Source organism: Oncorhynchus gorbuscha, linkage group LG04, assembly GCF_021184085.1.
Source record: "Oncorhynchus gorbuscha isolate QuinsamMale2020 ecotype Even-year linkage group LG04, OgorEven_v1.0, whole genome shotgun sequence".
Taxonomy (NCBI): Eukaryota; Metazoa; Chordata; class Actinopteri; order Salmoniformes; family Salmonidae; genus Oncorhynchus; species Oncorhynchus gorbuscha.
In genome coordinates, this window is record NC_060176.1 from 70,846,707 (window position 1) to 70,868,132 (window position 21,426).

General features: G+C 48.9%; 1 protein-coding gene across 1 annotated transcript in view; it reads left to right on the forward strand.

Annotated features, from left to right (window-relative positions):
- The window catches only part of ttc37 (tetratricopeptide repeat domain 37), a 40,426-nt gene that overhangs the window by 11,373 nt on the left and 7,627 nt on the right, over positions 1-21,426 (forward strand). Inside the window, 24 exon segments of the mRNA XM_046348000.1 lie at positions 1,492-1,616; positions 1,711-1,961; positions 3,920-4,022; positions 4,396-4,466; positions 4,469-4,577; positions 4,758-4,902; positions 5,077-5,155; positions 5,349-5,410; positions 6,050-6,106; positions 6,309-6,377; positions 6,533-6,607; positions 6,790-6,931; positions 7,088-7,181; positions 7,354-7,431; positions 7,530-7,654; positions 7,731-7,854; positions 7,966-8,190; positions 9,579-9,651; positions 9,773-9,826; positions 9,997-10,108; positions 10,255-10,383; positions 10,686-10,810; positions 13,760-13,924; positions 14,043-14,195. Coding sequence (XP_046203956.1) covers positions 1,492-1,616; positions 1,711-1,961; positions 3,920-4,022; positions 4,396-4,466; positions 4,469-4,577; positions 4,758-4,902; positions 5,077-5,155; positions 5,349-5,410; positions 6,050-6,106; positions 6,309-6,377; positions 6,533-6,607; positions 6,790-6,931; positions 7,088-7,181; positions 7,354-7,431; positions 7,530-7,654; positions 7,731-7,854; positions 7,966-8,190; positions 9,579-9,651; positions 9,773-9,826; positions 9,997-10,108; positions 10,255-10,383; positions 10,686-10,810; positions 13,760-13,924; positions 14,043-14,195 — 2,745 coding nt within the window.

The window sequence follows — 21,426 nt, forward strand, 5'->3', positions numbered from 1 at the left end:
CACGCCTTTTCAGTTCTGCCCACAAATTTTCTATAGGATTGAGGTCAGGGCTTTGTGATGGCGACACCAATACCTTGACTTTGTTGTCCTTAAGCCATTTTGCCACGACTTTGGAAATATGCTTTGGGTCATTGTCCATTTGGAAGACCCATCTGCGACCAAGATTTAACTTCCTGACTGATGTCTTGAGATGTTGCTTAAATATATCCACACAATTTCCCTCCCTCATGATGCCATTTATTTTGTGAAGTGCACCAATCCCTCCTGCAGCAGAGCACCCCCACAACATGATGCTGTCATCCCCGTGCTTCACGGTTGGGTTGGTGTTCTCCTGCTTGCAAGCCTCCCCCTTTTTCTTCCAAACATAACAATGGTCATTATGGCCAAACAGTTCTATTTTTGTTCCATCAGACCAGAGGACATATCTCCAAAAAGTACGATAATTGTCCCAATGTGCAGTTGCAAACTGTAGTCTGGCTTTTTTATGGTGGTTTTGGAGCAGTGGCTTCTTCCTTGCGGCCTTTCAGGTTATGTCGATGCAGGAATTGTTTTACTGTGGAAAAATATAATTTTGTACTTGTTTCCTCCAACATCTTCATAGGGTCCTTTGCTGTTGTTCTGGGATTGATTTGCACTTTTCGCACCAAAGTACGTTCATTACTAGGATACAGAACGCGTCTCCTTCCTGAGCAGTATGACGGCTGCGTGGTCCCATGGTTATTATACTTGCGTACTATTGTTTGTACAGATGAACGTGGTACCTTCAGGCGTTTGGAAATTGCTCCCAAGGATGAGGTCTTGGCTGATTTTATTTTGATTTCCCATGATGTCTAGCAAAGAGGCAGTGAGTTTGAAGGTAGGCCTTGAAATACATCCAGAGGTACACCTCCAATTGACTCAAACAATGTCAATTAGCCTATCAGAAGCTTCTAAAGCCATGACATCATTTTCTGAAATGTTCCTAGCTGTTTAAAGGCACAGTCAACTTAGTGCCTTTAAACAGACCCACTGGAGTTGTGATACAGTGAAATAATCTGTCTGTAAACAATTAATGCACAAAGTAGATGTCCTACCCGACTTGCCAAAACTATAGTTAGTTAAGAAGACATTTGTGGAGTGGTTGAAACACTTAGGTTGGAGTCATTAAAACTCGTTTATGTAAACTTTCGACTGTAATATCAATATCACTTAGGCCTACCTAACTGTTTGATATAATATCACTTAGGCCTACCTAACTGTTTGATATAATATCACTTAGGCCTACCTAACTGTTTGATATAATATCACTTAGGCCTACCTAACTGTTTGATATAATGTCACTTAGGCCTACCTAACTGTTTGATATAATGTCACTTAGGCCTACCTAACTGTTTGATATAATGTCACTTAGGCCTACCTAACTAAATTCAGTTTATTTTGTGCCTGGAGGAAATGTTTCTCTTGCTAGTGTAGACTACGGACATTGGATTGCCCTCTATCTGCCTTCCTCAGGACACTGCCCTGGCTGTGCTCCAGTCAGTGATCCAGAGAGCCACCCCTGGTTCAGCAAAGTGGGCCTGGATGAGACGAGGCCTTTACCACCTGAAGGTGGGCCAGCACCCCCAGGCCTGTGCAGAGTAAGACCCCTGAGGCGACCACTCTTTTGAACATAGTCTCTGACACCACATATGAACATACACACATAACACTCTCATTGATGTGTTATGTCAGTCTGCAGGCTGCTCTGAGGGCTGACCCCCAGGACTGGGTGTGCTGGGAATGTCTGGGCGAGGCCTACCTGAACCGCCGGAGCTTCACGTCGGCCCTGAAGGCCTTTGCCAAGGCCCAGCTGCTCAACCCCTCCTCCATATACAGCCTCTACCAGACTGCTGCTATCAAACAGACCCTGGGCAAGTTCAAAGAGGCTGCTGCAGAATACCTGCAGATCATAGCCCAGGAGGACTATGTGCCTGCACTCAAAGGTAGGGGTGTGTCTGAGTGTGCACACACGTGTGCCTCCTGTCCTTTTTTGGTGTCTATTCCAAGGTTATTATTGTTTTACAGTCTTGCACCCTGGCAGGACCTTATTTGGAGACCATTTTGTTCTCAGTTCTGTTTCAACTGTGACAGTCTGACGGCATACACTAATTACAGTATGTCCAGAAGCTCTGAATGGATCATGTTGGAGGATGACCTTGGATGTCATAAGGTGAATGCACCAATTTGTAAGTCGCTCTGGATAAGAGCGTCTGCTAAATGACTTAAATGTAAATGTAAATCCCAGCCACCACATACAGCTGAAGTCGGAAGTTTACATACACTTGTTGGAGTCATTAACTTTTTTTTCAACGACTCCACAAATTTCTTGTTAATTAACAAACTATAGTTTTGGCAAGTCTGTTAGGACATCTACTTTGCATGACGCAAGTAATTTTTCCAACAATTGTTTAGAGACAGATTATTTCACTTATAATTCACTATACCACAATTCCAGTGGGTCTGAAGTTTACATACACTAAGTTGACCGTGCCTTTAAACAGCTTGGAAAATTCCAGAAAATGATGTCATGGCTTTAGAATCTTCTTATAGGCTAATTGACATAATTTGAGTCAATTGGAGGTGTACATGTGGATGTATTTCAAGGCCTACCTTCAAACTCACTTCCTCTTTGCTTGACATCATGGGAAAATCAAAAGAAATCAGCCAAGACCCCATCATTGGGAGCAATTTCCAAATGCCTGAAGGTACCACGTTCATCTGTACAAACAATAGTATGCAAGTACAAAAACCATGGGACCACGCAGCTGTCATACAGCTCAGGAAGGAGACGCTTTCTGTCTCCTAGAGATACATACTTTGGTGCAAAAAGTGTAAATCAATCCCAGAACAACAGCAAAAGACCTTGTGAAGATGTTGGAGGAAACAGGTACAAGTATCTATATCCACAGTAAAACAAGTCCTATATAGACATAACCTGAAAGGCCGCTCAGCAAGGATGAAGCCACTGCTCCAAAACCACCATGAAAAGGCCAAACTACGGTTTGCAACTGCACATGAGGACAAAGATAGTACTTTTTGGAGAAATGTCCTCTGGTCTGATGAAACAAAAATAGAACTGTTTGGCCATAATGACCATTGTTATGTTTGGAGGAAAAAGGGGGAGGCTTGCAAGCCGAAGTACACCATCCTATCCGTGAAGCACGGGGGTGTCAGCATCATGTTGTGGGGGTGCTTTGCTGCAGGAGGGACTGGTGCACTTCACAAAATAGATGGCATCATGAGGGGGGAAATTGTGGATATATTGAAGCAACATTTCAAGACATCAGTCAGGAAGTTAAAGCTTAGTCACAAATGGGTCTCCCAAATGGGTAATGACCCCAAGCATACTTCCAAAGTTGTGGCAAAATGGCTTAAGGACAACAAAGTCAAGGTATTGGTTTCGCCATCACAAAGCCCTGACATCAATCCTGTAGAAAATTTGTGGGCAGAACTGAAAAAGCGTGTGCGAGCAAGGAGGCCTACAAACCTGACTCAGATACACCAGCTATGTCAGATGGAATGGGCCAAAATTCACCCTACTTATTGTGGGAAGCTTGTGGAAGGCTACCCAAAACTTTTGTCCAAAGTTCAACAATTTAAAGGCAATGCTATCAAATACTAATTGTGTGTATGTAAACTTCTGACCCACTGGGAATGTGATGAAATAAATAAAATATTAAATTAATCATTCTCTCTACTATTATTCTGACATTTCCCATTCTTAAAATAAAGTGGTGATCCTAAATGTCCTAAAACCGATAATTTTTACTCTGATTAAATGTCAGGAATTGTGAAAAACTGAGTTTAAATGTATTTGGCTAAGTTTAGTAAAATTCCGACTTCAACAGTACCACCAGCCCCAAGCATTGCGATCATTTCCGTGTGTGCGTGCTGCCCCCAGGTCTTGGGGAGTGTCTGCTGTCCTTGGCCAGATGCCTGATGGAGGACTATAGAGATGGAGGAGCCATAGACCTCATCCAGCAGGCCATCCAGTACCTCTTCAGGTTAGTCACTTCACTCAGCGTTCCCAGGAGCCCAGAGAGGCAGCTCATTGAATTGGATTACTGGAACTCACCATTGGCGATCAGAGAGAATTGGAATTAATTGGGTCCATAATAAAATGACACTGTGGTATCAAAGGGCACTTTGCTCATGAGAATGACTTGGGCTACCAGTATTACATTTGATAAATGCCTTGTTGCTTTCATGTATTGTGAGGACTTTAAACCTACATAATTTCTCAAGTTGCATAAGAAACAAAATGCCTCAACACATGATTTGTTTTTCACTATTAAAAATGATTTTGCACTGAAAATGTATACAAAAACACACTTAACTGTACTTACATCCCCTTTGCCTGTGTCTGTCCACTCCCAGGGCTGTAGAGCTGCGTCCAGACCTGTCCTGTCTGTGGAAGTTACTGGGAGACGCCTGCACCTCAGTCAGCACTGTGCCCCCAACAGGGCCCGCGTTGTGGTGCCAGGACCCCTGGCCGGGTTACAACCCCCAGACCAGGGCCACCTTCTCAACCAAGGACACACCCTCCGAGTGGGGGAGAGGTGAGGCGCCAACACCGGCTAGTCTCTAGTGTTCTGATAGAAGCCACGTGATTTGAATACACAGGACAACGCTATCTCAAGGCTAATGGATACTGGGTATGAGGATCCCTCTCTGGTGTCATGATTTTTAGGTTTGATCTGCACTGTAAGATGAATCAGGAATAATGTATTTGTGTACAGATGCTATGGGCGTGCTCTGAAGCTGATGCCTGAGAGCTCCAGCCTGTGGTATGACCTGGGTCTCAACTACTACCACCAGGCCTGTCTGCCCCCCTGCCTTCAGGAGATGGAGCACAACACCCTGCTGCTGGAGAAGGCCCTGCAGGTACAAAACCCACCTGGCAGGATGGCAGGATGGCAGGATGGGGCAGAACACTCAATTGTCTGGGGAGGAAGAGTTAGAAGAGATGTATTCAGCCCAATTCTTGGAGTTAAACACCAACAAGTTTTGGAGTTAACATACAATATCAATGTACTACACTCTTTCTCTTCTTCTCAGTGTGTGAAGAAGGCCATCATGTTGAACAGTAGTAACCATAGCTACTGGAACGCCCTGGGAGTGGTCGCCATGAGCAAAGGTAGAAAGATGTAGCCTGGGTACCAGTCTGTTTCTGCTATCATTATACTCCTTGGCACAAAAAAATGTAGACGTTTTTAAAACTTTTGTCTGGTTGATGGGAGCCTTCGTTGGTGGTGAAGCTATGGGATGTTGTTGTCTTGTCTTTAGGTCTGTTTATAACATAACAATGTCTGTTTACTCTTCCTTTCCAGGACTTGAGAACTATGCCCTTGCCCAACACAGCTTCATTAAGTCAGTGCAAGTGGAACCCAATGTAAGTACAACACATCACACAGTATTGGGTACTCACTTTTCATTTAATCATCTCTTATGTCTTAGTCTGGGTACCAGTCTGTTTAGCTGCTATCCTTCCACTCATTGCCACTTCTTGTCATGCTGAACAGACTGGCCTTTCTGCCATCTTCAAATATGAACATTCTATCATTAATGAGCTTGAGTAGAACAGAGGAATTGATCCTGATTCGATAACCCTCAAAACGATCATCCAATCACAACGATTAGGCACATATTGGAACTCAATCACTTTTTTCCTCCACAGAACATGTTGGTATAGTTTTTTTGTTTCTCCAGACCAGTCAGTCAAAAGTTGCTAGCTCACGTCAAAATTCTCTTAATAAATACATCCTGCAATTCCAACCACAAAATGTCTCGGCTCTGATTTTAAGCCTCAAAATATAACAACTTTGTTAGAATTTTAATTCTATCTTCCAGAGTCCATATGTTGTCATGGAATTATTTGTTAGGTTTAACAACCAATCAGCAACTCTGCCATAAATCGAGCTGCATATTGAACGTTAAGATTGCTGAAAGGCCAGTCTCTTTAAACATACTGGTCCCCAGTGCAGTTTGTGTGTGTGTGTCTCTTTTAAAAATAAATGTCCTCCCAATCCAGAATGTTGTTGCTTGGACAAACCTGGGTGCTTTGTATCTGAAGAAAGACAGTGTTGAGGTATGTGTCCTCTGGACCGTGTAAATTCCTATGTCTATGTTCTGTCTGTATTACTGTCAGGTTCATTGTATTAGGATTGTCTAATTTCTGGGAAATGAACTTGATTGTGATTCTATCTACTGATGTTTATTGAAAGCATCAACTTCCATAGTGTGTGTGTTATTTTATTATTCGCCTCATTCCTGCTCCATTGCTTTACCAGCTCTCCCATGAAGCCTTTAAGATCGCCCAGTCTTTGGAACCACTGTATGTCAACTGCTGGATTGGACAGGTATCTTGTGACATGCCTACAGGGCACCAAAGACCGTAACCATGCAAGTCAGTGTTGCTCAGTGTTATACAGACATGTTCTAACCTCCCATCCCTTTCTTGTTCTCCTCTTCTCCATCACTTTGCTCCCCACACCCCGTTTTCTACTACTACCAGGCCCTTATTGCAGAGATGGTGGGCAGTTATGATACCATGGACTTGTTCAGACACACCACAGAGCTCAGGACACACGTATGTTAATTCATTCCTCCTTTTAGACTACTGTTGGTGGTCCTCAGCTGAGACCTATTGGAATGATGTTGTAGCATCTCATTGTCTGCTATTCTGTTATCCTGTCTTGTTCTATTCTCTCGCTCTCTCCTTTCGCTCTCCTTCTGTCTCTATCTCAACCCCCCCCCCCCATACACACCTAGACGGAGGGGGTAAAGGGCTATGCTTACTGGGTTTGTGCCACTCTGCTGGATAAGAGTAACAGGGACTCTGAGCTCTATCGCTACAACATTGTCCAGATGAACGCGGTGTCTGCCGCTCAGGTGGCTTTGAGCAAGTACACAGGTGTGTGGTTGAGTTAAGCTTTCTTACAATGGCCTTCTTATGCCATAATTGGCTAAACTTGATTGTTGGAGCTTGTATCTTCAGTCTTTGATTGTCAAATTTAGGAATGAGCTCTAAGCCTAAAGGGAAATGGTTAATTACTTTCTATCTTGTCAGAGCGGATCCAGACAGACCCTGATGCCTTCGTCATGCTGGGTTTCCTCAACGAGCACCTGCAGCTAAAGAAGCAGGCAGTGCTGGCTTACCAGAGGTGTGTCTGTCTGGAAATGGATTGTGTGTGCCTGTGTGTTACAGTGCGCCTCTACTTGCTATTTAAATGAAAGGTTTAATAGGAAATTCACCTCTTCTGTTTTTCATGAAGTAATTCACTAATGCCATATGTCACTAATCACTAATGCCAGACTTCTTCCTCTTCTCCTCAGAGCTGTGGAGTTGCTGCAGGCGACGCCTTCCGTGGAGTTACTGGCCTTCTCCCTGGGAAGCTATGGCCGGGCCCTCTGGTACCACAACACTTTGTCCTCGTACAAACGTTCCGAAATGATTGAAAGATCTCAAAAAACAGGTTTCGTAGTGTAAGTGTGGTGTTTCTACCCCTCAGCAACACAGGCCAATGGGAGGAGGCGGTGCACGTTTACTCTTCCACACCTCTAGAGGTGCTCCACGACTTGGCTGGCCTGGCGCTGGCCTACTGCAGAGCAGGACTCATCCCAGAGAGCATCAGTTGTGAGTGGCTCATTCAGTGTCGGGGGGGGGGATTTTTATATGTGTGGATGCCTTTCAACTTTGCCCTGTCTCTTAGCCTATGAGAAGGCTCTGATGGTGACCTCTACTGAGAAAGAGAAGGCCTATATTCTGACTTCTCTGGCTCTGCTACAGCACAGACTGGGGAACATGGACTCTGCTAAAACGCTGCTCTTCAAATGGTCAGTTCCTCCTGATGCACCACTGCTTCAACACTTCCCCCTTCACACACTGAATGACTAAACGGTATGTGTGTGTCTCTCTGTGTGTTTCTGTCTATGTGGTGTCCATAGCTCCATGCTGAAGGAACCTGTGCCAGAGTCTCTGCTGTGCCTGTGTGCTCTGGGGCTTGTCCATGGGGACAGCACCCTGGCCAGCGCGGCCCTCACTGAGCTGCTGAAGCAGGGCAGGGCCACTGGGGCTGCCGTGGAGCAACGCTGCCTGCTCACCTGCACCCTGCTGGCCCTGCAGGGCAACTACAGCGCTGTGCAGCGAGAGGCCTCCAGGGCTGTCCACAGGTACACCTCAACTCCACTGGGTGTAGTCAATAGTCCAAAGGGAAACGTTTTGCTAGTCTCAATATTGACCCCTAATCCCGGCCTGTACTACAGACCTATTCCATCCCCCTTCCCTTGAGTAGCATCACGGTCCCTTTTCTTATACAGTACCAGTCAAGTTTGGATACACCTACTCATTCAAGGGTTTTTCTTTATTTTGACTATTTTCTACATTGAAATAACACATGGAATCATGTAGTCACCAAAAAAGTGTTAAACAAATCATATTTTAGATTCTTCAAAGTAGCCACCCTTTGCCTTGATGACAGCTTCGCTCAACCAACTTCACCTGGAATGCTTTTCCAACAGTCTTGAAGCAGTTCCCACATATGCTGATCACTTGTTGGCTGCTTTTCCTTAACACTTAACTCATCCCAAACCATCTCAATTGGGTTGAGGTCGGGGTGATTGTGGAGGCCAGGTCATCTAATGCAGCACTCCATCACTCTCCTTCTTAGTCAAATAGCTCTTACACAGCCTGAAGGTGTGTTTTGGGTCATTGTCCTGTTAAAAAACAAATGATAGTCCCACTAAGTGCAAAGAGGCGTATCGCTGCAGAATGCAGTGGTAGCCATGCTGGTTAAGTGTGCCTTGAATTCTAAAAAAATCAGACTCTGTCACCAGCAAAGTACCATCACACCACCTCCATGCTTCACGGTGGGAACCACACATGCAGAGATCATCCTTTCACCTACTCTGCGTCTCACAAAGACACGGATGTTGGAACCAAAAATCTAAACCAAAGGACAGATTTCCACCGGTCTAATGCCCATTGCTCGTGTTTCTTGGCCCAAGCAAGTCTCTTCTTCTTATTGGTGTCCTTAAGTAGTGGTTTCTTTGCAGAAATTTCAAGGTCTGATTCACTCAGTCTCCTCTGAACAGTTGATGTTGAGATGTGTCTGTTACCTGAACTCTAACAGACACATGCTTGCCAAATAGGGCTATCTTCTGTATTCCACCCCTACCTTGTTACAACACAACTGATTGGCTCAAACGCATTAATAAGGAAAGAAATTCCACAAATTAACTTGAAATGCATTCCAGGTGACTAACTCATGAAGCTGGTTGAGAGAATGCCAAGAGTGTGCAAAGCTGTCATCAAGGCAAATGGTGGCTACTTTGAAGAATCTCAAATATATGGTTACTACGTGATTCCATATGTGTTATCTCATAGTTCTGATGTCTTCACTATTATTCTACAATGTAGAAAATAGTCAAAATATGAGTAGGTGTCTCCAAACTTTTGACTGGTCCTGTAGTTTAGGATTAAAGAAAGTACTAGAATCTCTTCCATATGAGTAGGTATGTAGATACAGATAGTAACACGCTTTCTTGTTGTGTTGGTGCAGTAACCCTGGCAACCCTTCCCTGTGGGCCCTGCTTTCCAGACTGGTGCCACAGTATTACCCCAGGAAGGCCAAGGTATGTCAACTCACTCACTCACTCACTCACTCACTCACTCACTCACTCACTCACTCACTCACTCACTCACTCACTCACTCACTCACTCACTCACTCACTCTGCTTATGTTGTGTGTTCCAGGGAGGTGCAGTGGCAGGCCACGTTGCGTGTCTCTCCAGCATGACCCAAGGAAAGGTATTTGTGCACCCCTGCCCACACGCCTCACCCATACCCTTGTCTCTGCTTGACACCCCCCCCCCCAATGTCACCACTGATCTTCTCGGTTTGGTTCCCTCCCTCACACTGTGTCTATTCTGTCCCTGTGTGTGGGTGTGCTGCCTGCCACTACCTGTGTGTGGCTGCAGAGGGCACTGCTGTACAGTGGAGTGAACCAGCTGGCATGTGGCAGGCACTCTGGAGAAGATCGCAGCAGGAACGCCCTAAAGACCATGCAGAGGGCTGTGCTGCTCTGCCCCGGTAAGGCCATGATGATCACACACACACAGTCTTTTCCAACATAAACATCTACACACAAAGCCTCAATCCCTTTAAGACTGTGTATAGACACTGTGTATGGATTCCCTGATGTAACATGTTCCTCACCCCGTCTGTCTGTCTGTCAGATGACCCGGCGGTGTGGGCGGGGCTAATGGCTGCTTGTCACACAGAGAACACAGCCTGCTCCCTTTCTGGCTCCACCCCTGGCAGACGAGGCTTGGAGCAGGTGCTCATGGCCGTGGTGTCAGAGAAAGGTAGGTCAGCACTGGTCTGAGGTGTGTGTGACTTTGTGTACATGTGTAGCAAAGTCATGTAGCATTATTTAAGTTCTGGATCGAAAGAAAGTATTTAAATGTGAGACTTTTTCCCTCGCTCCATGTGTTTATCTTTTCTTTAACCTGTGTGTGTGTGTGTGTGTGTGTGTGTGTGTGTGTGTGTGTGTGTGTGTGTGTGTGTGTGTGTGTGTGTGTGTGTGTGTGTGTGTGTGTGTGTGTGTGTGTGTGTGTGTGTGTGTGTGTGTGTGTGTGTGTGTGTGTGTGTGTGTGTGTGTGTGTAGTACGGAATGTGGAGGAGGTGGAACAGCCTCTGGCCCAGGCTCTGGAGGGTTGGGTGCTGCAGCAGGCTGTGACAGGACTGACAAGTGGAGGCCAGCTAGAGCAGGCTGAGGCCCTCTGCTCTCAGGTACATACACGCACACATGTTAAATACTGTTGAAGTAATATGGCTACAGGTTAATCTACCTCTCCTAAAGCCCATTCTTGTGGGAAGTTGCTATAGACCACCAAGTGCTAACAGTCAGTATCTGGATAATATGTGTGAAATGCTTGATAAGGTACAGTATGTGATATCAACAGAGAAGTATATTTTCTGGGTGATTTTAAATATTGACTGACTTTCATCAAGCTACCCACTCAAGAAAAAACATAAAACTGTGACCAGTGCCTGCAACCTGGTTCAGGTTGTCAGTCAACCTACCAGGGTAGTTAAAAACAAATATAATAGCCATATCTAGGAAAACCATTGTTCCAAAGGCTGGCTAATATAATGTATAAGAGGTCATACAATACGTTTTGTAGTGATTCATATGTTGATGATGTAAATAATATTTGCTGGTCTGGTGTGGGTAATGAGGAGCAACCAGACGCTGCACTTGACACATTTATGAAACTACTTATTCCAGTTACTAATAAGCACACACCCATTAAGAAAATTACTGTAGAAACTGTTAAATCCCCTGGGATTGATTAGGAATTGAAAAATTGTATGGTTGAGAGAAATGAGGCAAAAGGTATGGCAATTAAGTCTGGCTGCCCAACTGATTGGCAAACATTCTGCAAATTAAGAAATCATGTGACTAAACTGAATAAAAAGAAACACCATGAAACAAAGATGAATGATTGTAAAAAGCTTTGGGGCACCTTTAAAATTAAATGTTGGGGGAAAAAGCCAACTGCTCCATCATTCATTGAATCAGCTCATTCATCACAAAGCCCACTGATATTGCCAACTACTTTAACTTTTTCATTGGCAAGTTTAGCAAACTTAGGCATGACATGCCAGCAACAAACGCTGACACCACACATCCAAGTACATTGGACCAAATTATGAAAGACAAGAATCATACTTTTTAATTCCGTCAAGTCAGTGTGGATGAGGTGAAAACATTATTGTTGTCTATCAATAATGACAAGCCACCGGGGTCTGAAAATCTGGATGGAAAATACTGAGGATAATAGCAGACAACTCCTATTTGCCACATCTTCAATTTAAGCCTACTGGAGAGCGTATGCCCTCAGGCCTGGAGGGAAGCTAAAGTCATTCTCGTACCCAAGAATTGTAAAGCCCCCTTTTCTGGCTCAAATAGCCGACCAATCTGCCTGTTACCAACCCTTAGTAAACTTCTGGATAAAATAGTGTTTGACCAAATACAATGCCATTTCACAGTAAACAAATTGACAACAGACTTTCAGCATGCTTATAGGGAAGGACACTCAACAAGCACAGCACTCAGACAAATGACTGATGATTGGCTGATAAAAATTGATGATGAAATGATTGTGGGGGCTGTCTTGTTAGACTTCAGTGCACGTTTTGACATTATCGATCATAGTCTGCTGCTGGAAAAACATATGTGTTATGGCTTTACACCCCTTGCTATAATGTGGATAGAGTTACTTCTCTAACAGAACACAGAGGCTGTTCTTTAATGGAAGCCTCTCAGACATAATCCAGGTAGAATCAGGAATTCCCCAGGGTAGTGTTGAGTAAAGCTAGAGTGCCTATGTATGCGGATGACTCAACACGATTCATGTGAGCTACTACAGTGACTAAAATGACTGCAACACTTAACAAAGAGTTGCAGTTAGTTTCAGAATAGGTGGAAAGGATTAAGTTAGTCCAAAATATTTCTAAAACTAAAAGCATTGTATTTGGGACAAATCATTCACTTAACCCTAAACCTCAACTAAATCATGCAATGAATGTGGAATTTGAGCAAGTTGAGGAGACTAAACTGCCTGTAGCAACCCTGGATTGTAAACTGTCATGTTCAAAACATATTGATACAACAGTAGCTAAGATGGGGAGAAGTCTGTCTATAATAAAGCGCTGCTCTGCCTTCTTAACAACACTATCAACAAGACCGGTCCTACAGGCCCTAGTTTTGTCGTACCTTGACTACTGTTCAGTCATGTGGTCAGGTGCCACATAAAAGGACTTAGGAAAATTGCAATTGGCTCAGAACAGGGCAGCACGTCTCGCCCTTGTATGTACACAGAGAGCTAATATTAATAATATGCATGTCAATCTCTCCTGGCTCAGTGGCGGAGAGATTACAGTGACTTCATCAGTACTTGTATTTATGAGAGGTATTAACATGTTGAATACACCGAGCTGTCTGAACTACTGGCACACAGCTCGGACATCCATGCATAGGCCACAAGACTTGCCACCAGAGGTCTCTTCATAGTCCCCCAGAACAGACTATGGGAGGCACACAGTACTATATAGAGCCATGACTACATGGAACTCTATTCCACATCAAGTAACTGATGCAAGCAGTAAAATTAGATTTTAAAAAACAGATTTAAAAACACCTTATGGAAAAGCAGGACTGTGAAGCAACACAAACATAGGCACACACACACACACACGATAACATACGCACTATACACACACATACACATGGAGTTAGTACTGTAGATATGTAGTAGTAGGGGCCTGAGGGCACACAGTGTTGTGAAATCTGTGAATGTATTGTAATGTTTTTAAAATTGTATAAACTGCCTCCATAAGAAATACAAATACACCCTGTACATGCAACAGTCATACGTCCCCTATACGCTCAGCACTTCCAAACCACATCCGTCATACATCTCTCTGAGCTTTGGAGTCTAATTTGAAAGTGAAGGAGTTTTCATGTTTGATCTCCTGAAGGTGTTCCTCCTCTCTTGCAATTCTCCCTCTAACCCCGTCTCTCCTGCCTCTAACCCCGTCTCTCCTGCCTCTAACCCCTCTCCTGCCTCTAACCCCGTCTCTCGTGCCTCTAACCTCGTGCCTCTAACCCCGTCTCTCGTGCCTCTAACCCCGTCTCTCGTGCCTCTAACCCTGTCTCTCCTCCCTCTCTCCCAGGTCCTGAGTGTGTCTCCTGAGCACCCTGCTGTAGTCCTGCTGTTGAGGCAGGTGCAGTGTGAACACCTCCTCCTGTCTAGTGCCGGTACTGCCCTGCCAGCTTCTGTCCTGGAGCAGCTCAGCAGTGCCGTCTCAGCCAATCCCACCTCAGTGGCCGCCTGGCACGTGAGTCACACACATTGCTGACTGGGGGGGGGGGGTTGAAGATATTGGCCTTGATGTCTGTAAAGTATTGTATGTTCGTGTACTTCTTCCCTCACTTTTCTCTCCCCTCCTCTCTCAGTGGCTGGCGGAGGTGTATCGTACCCAGGGTCTGCTGGTACAGGCAGTAATGGCCTACAGACAAAGCCTGCAGCTGGCCTCCCAGCTTGACCTCTACAGTGGGAAAATGGCATGTCTTCTGCGCCTAGCCCTGCTGGCCCTCAGCCCCTGCATGGTGAGTCTCCCTCTGGGACTAGCCCTACTGGGCATGGTGAGTCTCTCTCTGGGACTAGCCCTACTGGGCATGGTGAGTCTCTCTCTGGGACTAGCCCTACTGGGAATGGTGAGTCTCTCTGGGACTAGCCCTACTGGGCATGGTGAGTCTCTCTCTGGGACTAGCCCTACTGGGCATGGTGAGTCTCTCTCTCTGGGACTAGCCCTACTGGGCATGGTGAGTGTCTCTCTATCTGGGACTAGCCCTACTGGGCATGGTGAGTGTCTCTCTCTCTCTGGGACTAGCCCTACTGGGCATGGTGAGTGTCTCTGTCTCTCTCTGGGACTAGCCCTACTGGGCATGGTGAGTGTCTCTCTCTCTCTGGGACTAGCCCTACTGGGCATGGTGAGTGTCTCTGTCTCTCTCTGGGACTAGCCCTACTGGGCATGGTGAGTGTCTCTCTCTCTCTCTCTCTCTCTGGGACTAGCCCTACTGGGCATGGTGAGTCTCTCTCTGGGACTAGATCTACTGGGCATGGTGAGTCTCTCTCTGGGACTAGATCTACTGGGCATGATGAGTCTCTCTCTGGGACTAGATCTACTGGGCATGGTGAGTCTCTCTCTGGGACTAGCCCTACTGGGCATGGTGAGTCTCTCTCTCTGGGACTAGCCCTACTGGGCATGGTGAGTGTCTCTCTCTCTGGGACTAGCCCTACTGGGCATGGTGAGTGTCTCTCTCTCTGGGACTAGCCCTACTGGGCATGGTGAGTGTCTCTCTCTCTCTGGGACTAGCCCTACTGGGCATGGTGAGTGTCTCTCTCTCTCTGGGACTAGCCCTACTGGGCATGGTGAGTGTCTCTCTCTCTCTCTGGGACTAGCCCTACTGGGCATGGTGAGTGTCTCTCTCTCTCTCTGGGACTAGCCCTACTGGGCATGGTGAGTGTCTCTCTCTCTCTCTGGGACTAGCCCTACTGGGCATGGTGAGTGTCTCTCTCTCTCTCTCTCTGGGACTAGCCCTACTGGGCATGGTGAGTGTCTCTCTCTCTCTCTCTGGGACTAGCCCTACTGGGCATGGTGAGTGTCTCTCTCTCTCTCTCTCTCTGGGACTAGCCCTACTGGGCATGGTGAGTGTCTCTCTCTCTCTCTCTCTCTCTGGGACTAGCCCTACTGGGCATGGTGAGTGTCTCTCTCTCTCTCTCTCTCTCTCTCTGGGACTAGCCCTACTGGGCATGGTGAGTGTCTCTCTCTCTCTCTCTCTCTGGGACTAGCCCTACTGGGCATGGTGAGTGTCTCTCTCTCTCTGGGACTAGCCCTACTGGGCATGGTGAGTGTCTCTCTCTCTCTGGGACTAGCCCTACTGGGCATGGTGAGTGTCTCTCTCTCTCTGGGACTAGCCCTACTGGGCATGGTGAGTGTCTCTCTCTCTCTCTCTCTGGGACTAGCCCTACTGGGCATGGTGAGTGTCTCTCTCTCTCTCTCTCTGGGACTAGCCCTACTGGGCATGGTGAGTGTCTCTCTCTCTCTCTCTGGGACTAGCCCTACTGGGCATGGTGAGTCTCTCTCTCTCTCTCTCTGGGACTAGCCCTACTGGGCATGGTGAGTCTCTCTCTCTCTCTCTCTGGGACTAGCCCTACTGGGCATGGTGAGTATCTCTCTCTCTCTCTCTGGGACTAGCCCTACTGGGCATGGTGAGTGTCTCTCTCTCTCTCTCTGGGACTAGCCCTACTGGGCATGGTGAGTCTCTCTCTCTCTCTCTCTGGGACTAGCCCTACTGGGCATGGTGAGTATCTCTCTCTCTCTCTCTGGGACTAGCCCTACTGGGCATGGTGAGTATCTCTCTCTCTCTCTCTCTGGGACTAGCCCTACTGGGCATGGTGAGTCTCTCTCTCTCTCTCTCTCTGGGACTAGCCCTACTGGGCATGGTGAGTCTCTCTCTGGGACTAGCCCTACTGGGCATGGTGAGTCTCTCTCTGGGACTAGCCCTACTGGGCATGGTGAGTCTCTCTCTGGGACTAGCCCTACTGGGCATGGTGAGTCTCTCTCTGGGACTAGCCCTACTGGGCATGGTGAATCTCTCTCTCTGGGACTAGCCCTACTGGGCATGGTGAGTCTCTCTCTGGGACTAGCCCTACTGGGCATGGTGAGTCTCTCTCTCTGGGACTAGCCCTACTGGGCATGGTGAGTATCTCTCTCTCTCTCTCTCTGGGACTAGCCCTACTGGGCATGGTGAGTCTCTCTCTCTGGGACTAGCCCTACTGGGCATGGTGAGTATCTCTCTCTCTCTCTCTCTACTCTACTCTCTCTCTCTCTCTCTGGGACTAGCCCTACTGGGCATGGTGAGTCTCTCTCTCTGGGACTAGCCCTACTGGGCATGGTGAGTATCTCTCTCTCTCTGGGACTAGCCCTACTGGGCATGGTGAGTCTCTCTCTCTCTCTCTGGGACTAGCCCTACTGGGCATGGTGAGTCTCTCTCTCTCTCTCTCTCTCTCTCTCTGGGACTAGCCCTACTGGGCATGGTGAGTATCTCTCTCTCTCTCTCTCTGGGACTAGCCCTACTGGGCATGGTGAGTCTCTCTCTCTCTCTCTCTCTCTCTCTCTGGGACTAGCCCTACTGGGCATGGTGAGTCTCTCTCTGGGACTAGCCCTACTGGGCATGGTGAGTGTCTCTCTCTCTCTCTCTCTCTCTGGGACTAGCCCTACTGGGCATGGTGAGTCTCTCTCTCTCTGGGACTAGCCCTACTGGGCATGGTGAGTCTCTCTCTCTGGGACTAGCCCTACTGGGCATGGTGAGTCTCTCTCTCATGGTGAGTCTCTCTCTGGGACTAGCCCTACTGGGCATGGTGAGTCTCTCTCTGGGACTAGCCCTACTGGGCATGGTGAGTCTCTCTCTCTCTGGGACTAGCCCTACTGGGCATGGTGAGTCTCTCTCTCTGGGACTAGCCCTACTGGGCATGGTGAGTCTCTCTCTGGGACTAGCCCTACTGGGCATGGTGAGTCTCTCTCTCTGGGACTAGCCCTACTGGGCATGGTGAGTCTCTCTCTCTGGGACTAGCCCTACTGGGCATGGTGAGTCTCTCTCTCTGGGACTAGCCCTACTGGGCATGGTGAGTCTCTCTCTCTGGGACTAGCCCTACTGGGCATGGTGAGTCTCTCTCTCTCTGGGACTAGCCCTACTGGGCATGGTGAGTCTCTCTCTCTGGGACTAGCCCTACTGGGCATGGTGAGTCTCTCTCTCTGGGACTAGCCCTACTGGGCATGGTCTCTCTCTCTCTCTGGGACTAGCCCTACTGGGCATGGTGTGAGTCTCTCTCTGGGACTAGCCCTACTGGGCATGGTGTCTCTCTCTCTCTCTCTGGGACTAGCCCTACTGGGCATGGTGAGTGTCTCTCTCTCTCTCTCTCTCTGGGACTAGCCCTACTGGGCATGGTGAGTCTCTCTCTGGGACTAGCCCTACTGGGCATGGTGAGTCTCTCTCTGGGACTAGCCCTACTGGGCATGGTGAGTCTCTCTCTCTGGGACTAGCCCTAGTCTCTCTCTCTGGGGCATGGTGAGTCTCTCTCTCTCTCTCTCTGGGACTAGCCCTACTGGGCATGGTGAGTCTCTCTCTCTCTCTCTGGGACTAGCCCTACTGGGCATGGTGAGTCTGGGACTAGCCCTACTGGGCTCTCTCTCTGGGACTAGCCCTACTGGGCATGGTGAGTGTCTCTCTCTCTCTCTCTGGGACTAGCCCTACTGGGCATGGTGAGTGTCTCTCTCTCTGGGACTAGCCCTACTGGGCATGGTGAGTCTCTCTCTCTCTCTGGGACTAGCCCTACTGGGCATGGTGAGTCTCTCTCTCTCTCTCTGGGACTAGCCCTACTGGGCATGGTGAGTCTCTCTCTCTGGGACTAGCCCTACTGGGCATGGTGAGTCTCTCTCTGGGACTAGCCCTACTGGGCATGGTGAGTCTCTCTCTCTCTCTCTCTCTCTCTGGGACTAGCCCTACTGGGCATGGTGAGTCTCTCTCTCTCTCTCTCTGGGACTAGCCCTACTGGGCATGGTGAGTCTCTCTCTCTCTCTCTCTCTCTCTCTCTCTCTGGGACTAGCCCTACTGGGCATGGTGAGTATCTCTCTCTCTCTCTCTCTGGGACTAGCCCTACTGGGCATGGTGAGTCTCTCTCTCTCTCTCTCTCTCTCTCTCTCTCTCTGGGACTAGCCCTACTGGGCATGGTGAGTCTCTCTCTGGGACTAGCCCTACTGGGCATGGTGAGTGTCTCTCTCTCTCTCTCTCTGGGACTAGCCCTACTGGGCATGGTGAGTCTCTCTCTCTCTGGGACTAGCCCTACTGGGCATGGTGAGTCTCTCTCTCTGGGACTAGCCCTACTGGGCATGGTGAGTCTCTCTCTCTGGGACTAGCCCTACTGGGCATGGTGAGTCTCTCTCTCTGGGACTAGCCCTACTGGGCATGGTGAGTCTCTCTCTCTCTCTGGGACTAGCCCTACTGGGCTCTCTCTGGGACTAGCCCTACTGGGCATGGTGAGTCTCTCTCTCTCTGGGACTAGCCCTACTGGGCATGGTCTCTCTCTCTCTCTCTGGGACTAGCCCTACTGGGCATGGTGAGTCTCTCTCTCTGGGACTAGCCCTACTGGGCATGGTGAGTCTCTCTCTGGGACTAGCCCTACTGGGCATGGTGAGTCTCTCTCTGGGACTAGCCCTACTGGGCATGGTGAGTCTCTCTCTGGGACTAGCCCTACTGGGCATGGTGAGTCTCTCTCTGGGACTAGCCCTACTGGGCATGGTGAGTGTCTCTCTCTCTCTCTCTCTCTGGGACTAGCCCTACTGGGCATGGTGAGTGTCTCTCTCTCTCTCTCTCTGGGACTAGCCCTACTGGGCATGGTGAGTCTCTCTCTGGGACTAGCCCTACTGGGCATGGTGAGTCTCTCTCTCTGGGACTAGCCCTACTGGGCATGGTCTCTCTCTCTGGGACTAGCCCTACTGGGCATGGTGAGTCTCTCTCTGGGACTAGCCCTACTGGGCATGGTGAGTGTCTCTCTCTCTGGGACTAGCCCTACTGGGCATGGTGAGTCTCTCTCTCTCTCTCTCTCTGGGACTAGCCCTACTGGGCATGGTGAGTCTCTCTCTCTCTCTCTGGGACTAGCCCTACTGGGCATGGTGAGTGGTCTCTCTCTCTCTGGGACTAGCCCTACTGGGCATGGTGAGTGTCTCTCTCTCTCTCTCTGGGACTAGCCCTACTGGGCATGGTGAGTGTCTCTCTCTCTCTGGGACTAGCCCTACTGGGCATGGTGAGTGTCTCTCTCTCTCTCTGGGACTAGCCCTACTGGGCATGGTGAGTGTCTCTCTCTCTCTCTGGGACTAGCCCTACTGGGCATGGTGAGTCTCTCTCTCTCTCTGGGACTAGCCCTACTGGGCATGGTGAGTCTCTCTCTGGGACTAGCCCTACTGGGCATGGTGAGTGTCTCTCTCTCTCTCTCTCTCTCTGGGACTAGCCCTACTGGGCATGGTGAGTCTCTCTTTCTCTCTCTCTGGGACTAGCCCTACTGGGCATGGTGAGTGTCTCTCTCTCTCTCTGGGACTAGCCCTACTGGGCATGGTGAGTCTCTCTCTGGGACTAGCCCTACTGGGCATGGTGAGTCTCTCTCTCTCTCTGGGACTAGCCCTACTGGGCTCTCTCTCTCTGGGACTCTCTGGGACTAGCCCTACTGGGCATGGTGAGTCTCTCTCTCTCTCTCTCTCTGGGACTAGCCCTACTGGGCATGGTGAGTGTCTCTCTCTCTCTCTCTCGCTCTCTCTCTCTCTGGGACTAGCCCTACTGGGCATGGTGAGTGTCTCTCTCTCTCTGGGACTAGCCCTACTGGGCATGGTGAGTGTCTCTCTCTCTCTGGGACTAGCCCTACTGGGCATGGTGAGTCTCTCTCTCTCTCTCTGGGACTAGCCCTACTGGGCATGGTGAGTCTCTCTCTCTCTCTCTCTGGGACTAGCCCTACTGGGCATGGTGAGTCTCTCTCTCTCTCTCTGGGACTAGCCCTACTGGGCATGGTGAGTGTGTCTCTCTCTCTCTCTGGGACTAGCCCTACTGGGCATGGTGAGTGTGTCTCTCTCTCTCTCTGGGACTAGCCCTACTGGGCATGGTGAGTGTCTCTCTCTCTGGGACTAGCCCTACTGGGCATGGTGAGTCTCTCTCTCTCTCTCTCTCTGGGACTAGCCCTACTGGGCATGGTGAGTCTCTCTCTCTCTCTGGGACTAGCCCTCTCTCTCTCTCTGGGACTAGCCCTACTGGGCATGGTGAGTGTCTCTCTCTCTCTCTGGGACTAGATCTACTGGGCATGGTGAGTCTCTCTCTCTCTCTCTCTCTCTCTCTGGGACTAGCCCTACTGGGCATGGTGAGTCTCTCTCTCTCTCTCTCTCTGGGACTAGCCCTCTCTCTCTCTCTCTCTCTCTCTCTCTGGGACTAGCCCTACTGGGCATGGTGAGTCTCTCTCTCTCTCTCTCTGGGACTAGCCCTACTGGGCATGGTGAGTCTCTCTCTCTCTCTCTCTGGGACTAGAGCCCTACTGGGCATGGTGAGTGTCTCTCTCTCTCTCTCTCTGGGACTAGCCCTACTGGGCATGGTGAGTCTCTCTGGGCTAGATCTACTGGGCATGGTGAGTCTCTCTCTGGGACTCTCTCTCTCTCTCTCTCTGGGACTAGCCCTACTGGGCATGGTGAGTCTCTCTCTCTCTCTCTCTGGGACTAGCCCTACTGGGCATGGTGAGTCTCTCTCTCTGGGACTAGCCCTACTGGGCATGGTGAGTCTCTCTCTCTCTGGGACTAGCCCTACTGGGCATGGTGAGTCTCTCTCTCTCTGGGACTAGCCCTACTGGGCATGGTGAGTCTCTCTCTGGGACTAGCCCTACTGGGCATGGTGAGTCTCTCTCTGGGACTAGCCCTACTGGGCATGGTGAGTCTCTCTCTGGGACTAGCCCTACTGGGCATGGTGAGTCTCTCTCTGGGACTAGCCCTACTGGGCATGGTGAGTGTGTCTCTCTCTCTCTCGGGGACTAGCCCTACTGGGCATGGTGAGTCTCTCTCTGGGACTAGCCCTACTGGGCATGGTGTCTCTCTCTCTCTCTCTGGGACTAGCCCTACTGGGCATGGTGAGTGTCTCTCTCTCTCTCTCTCTCTGGGACTAGCCCTACTGGGCATGGTGAGTCTCTCTCTGGGACTAGCCCTACTGGGCATGGTGAGTCTCTCTCTGGGACTAGCCCTACTGGGCA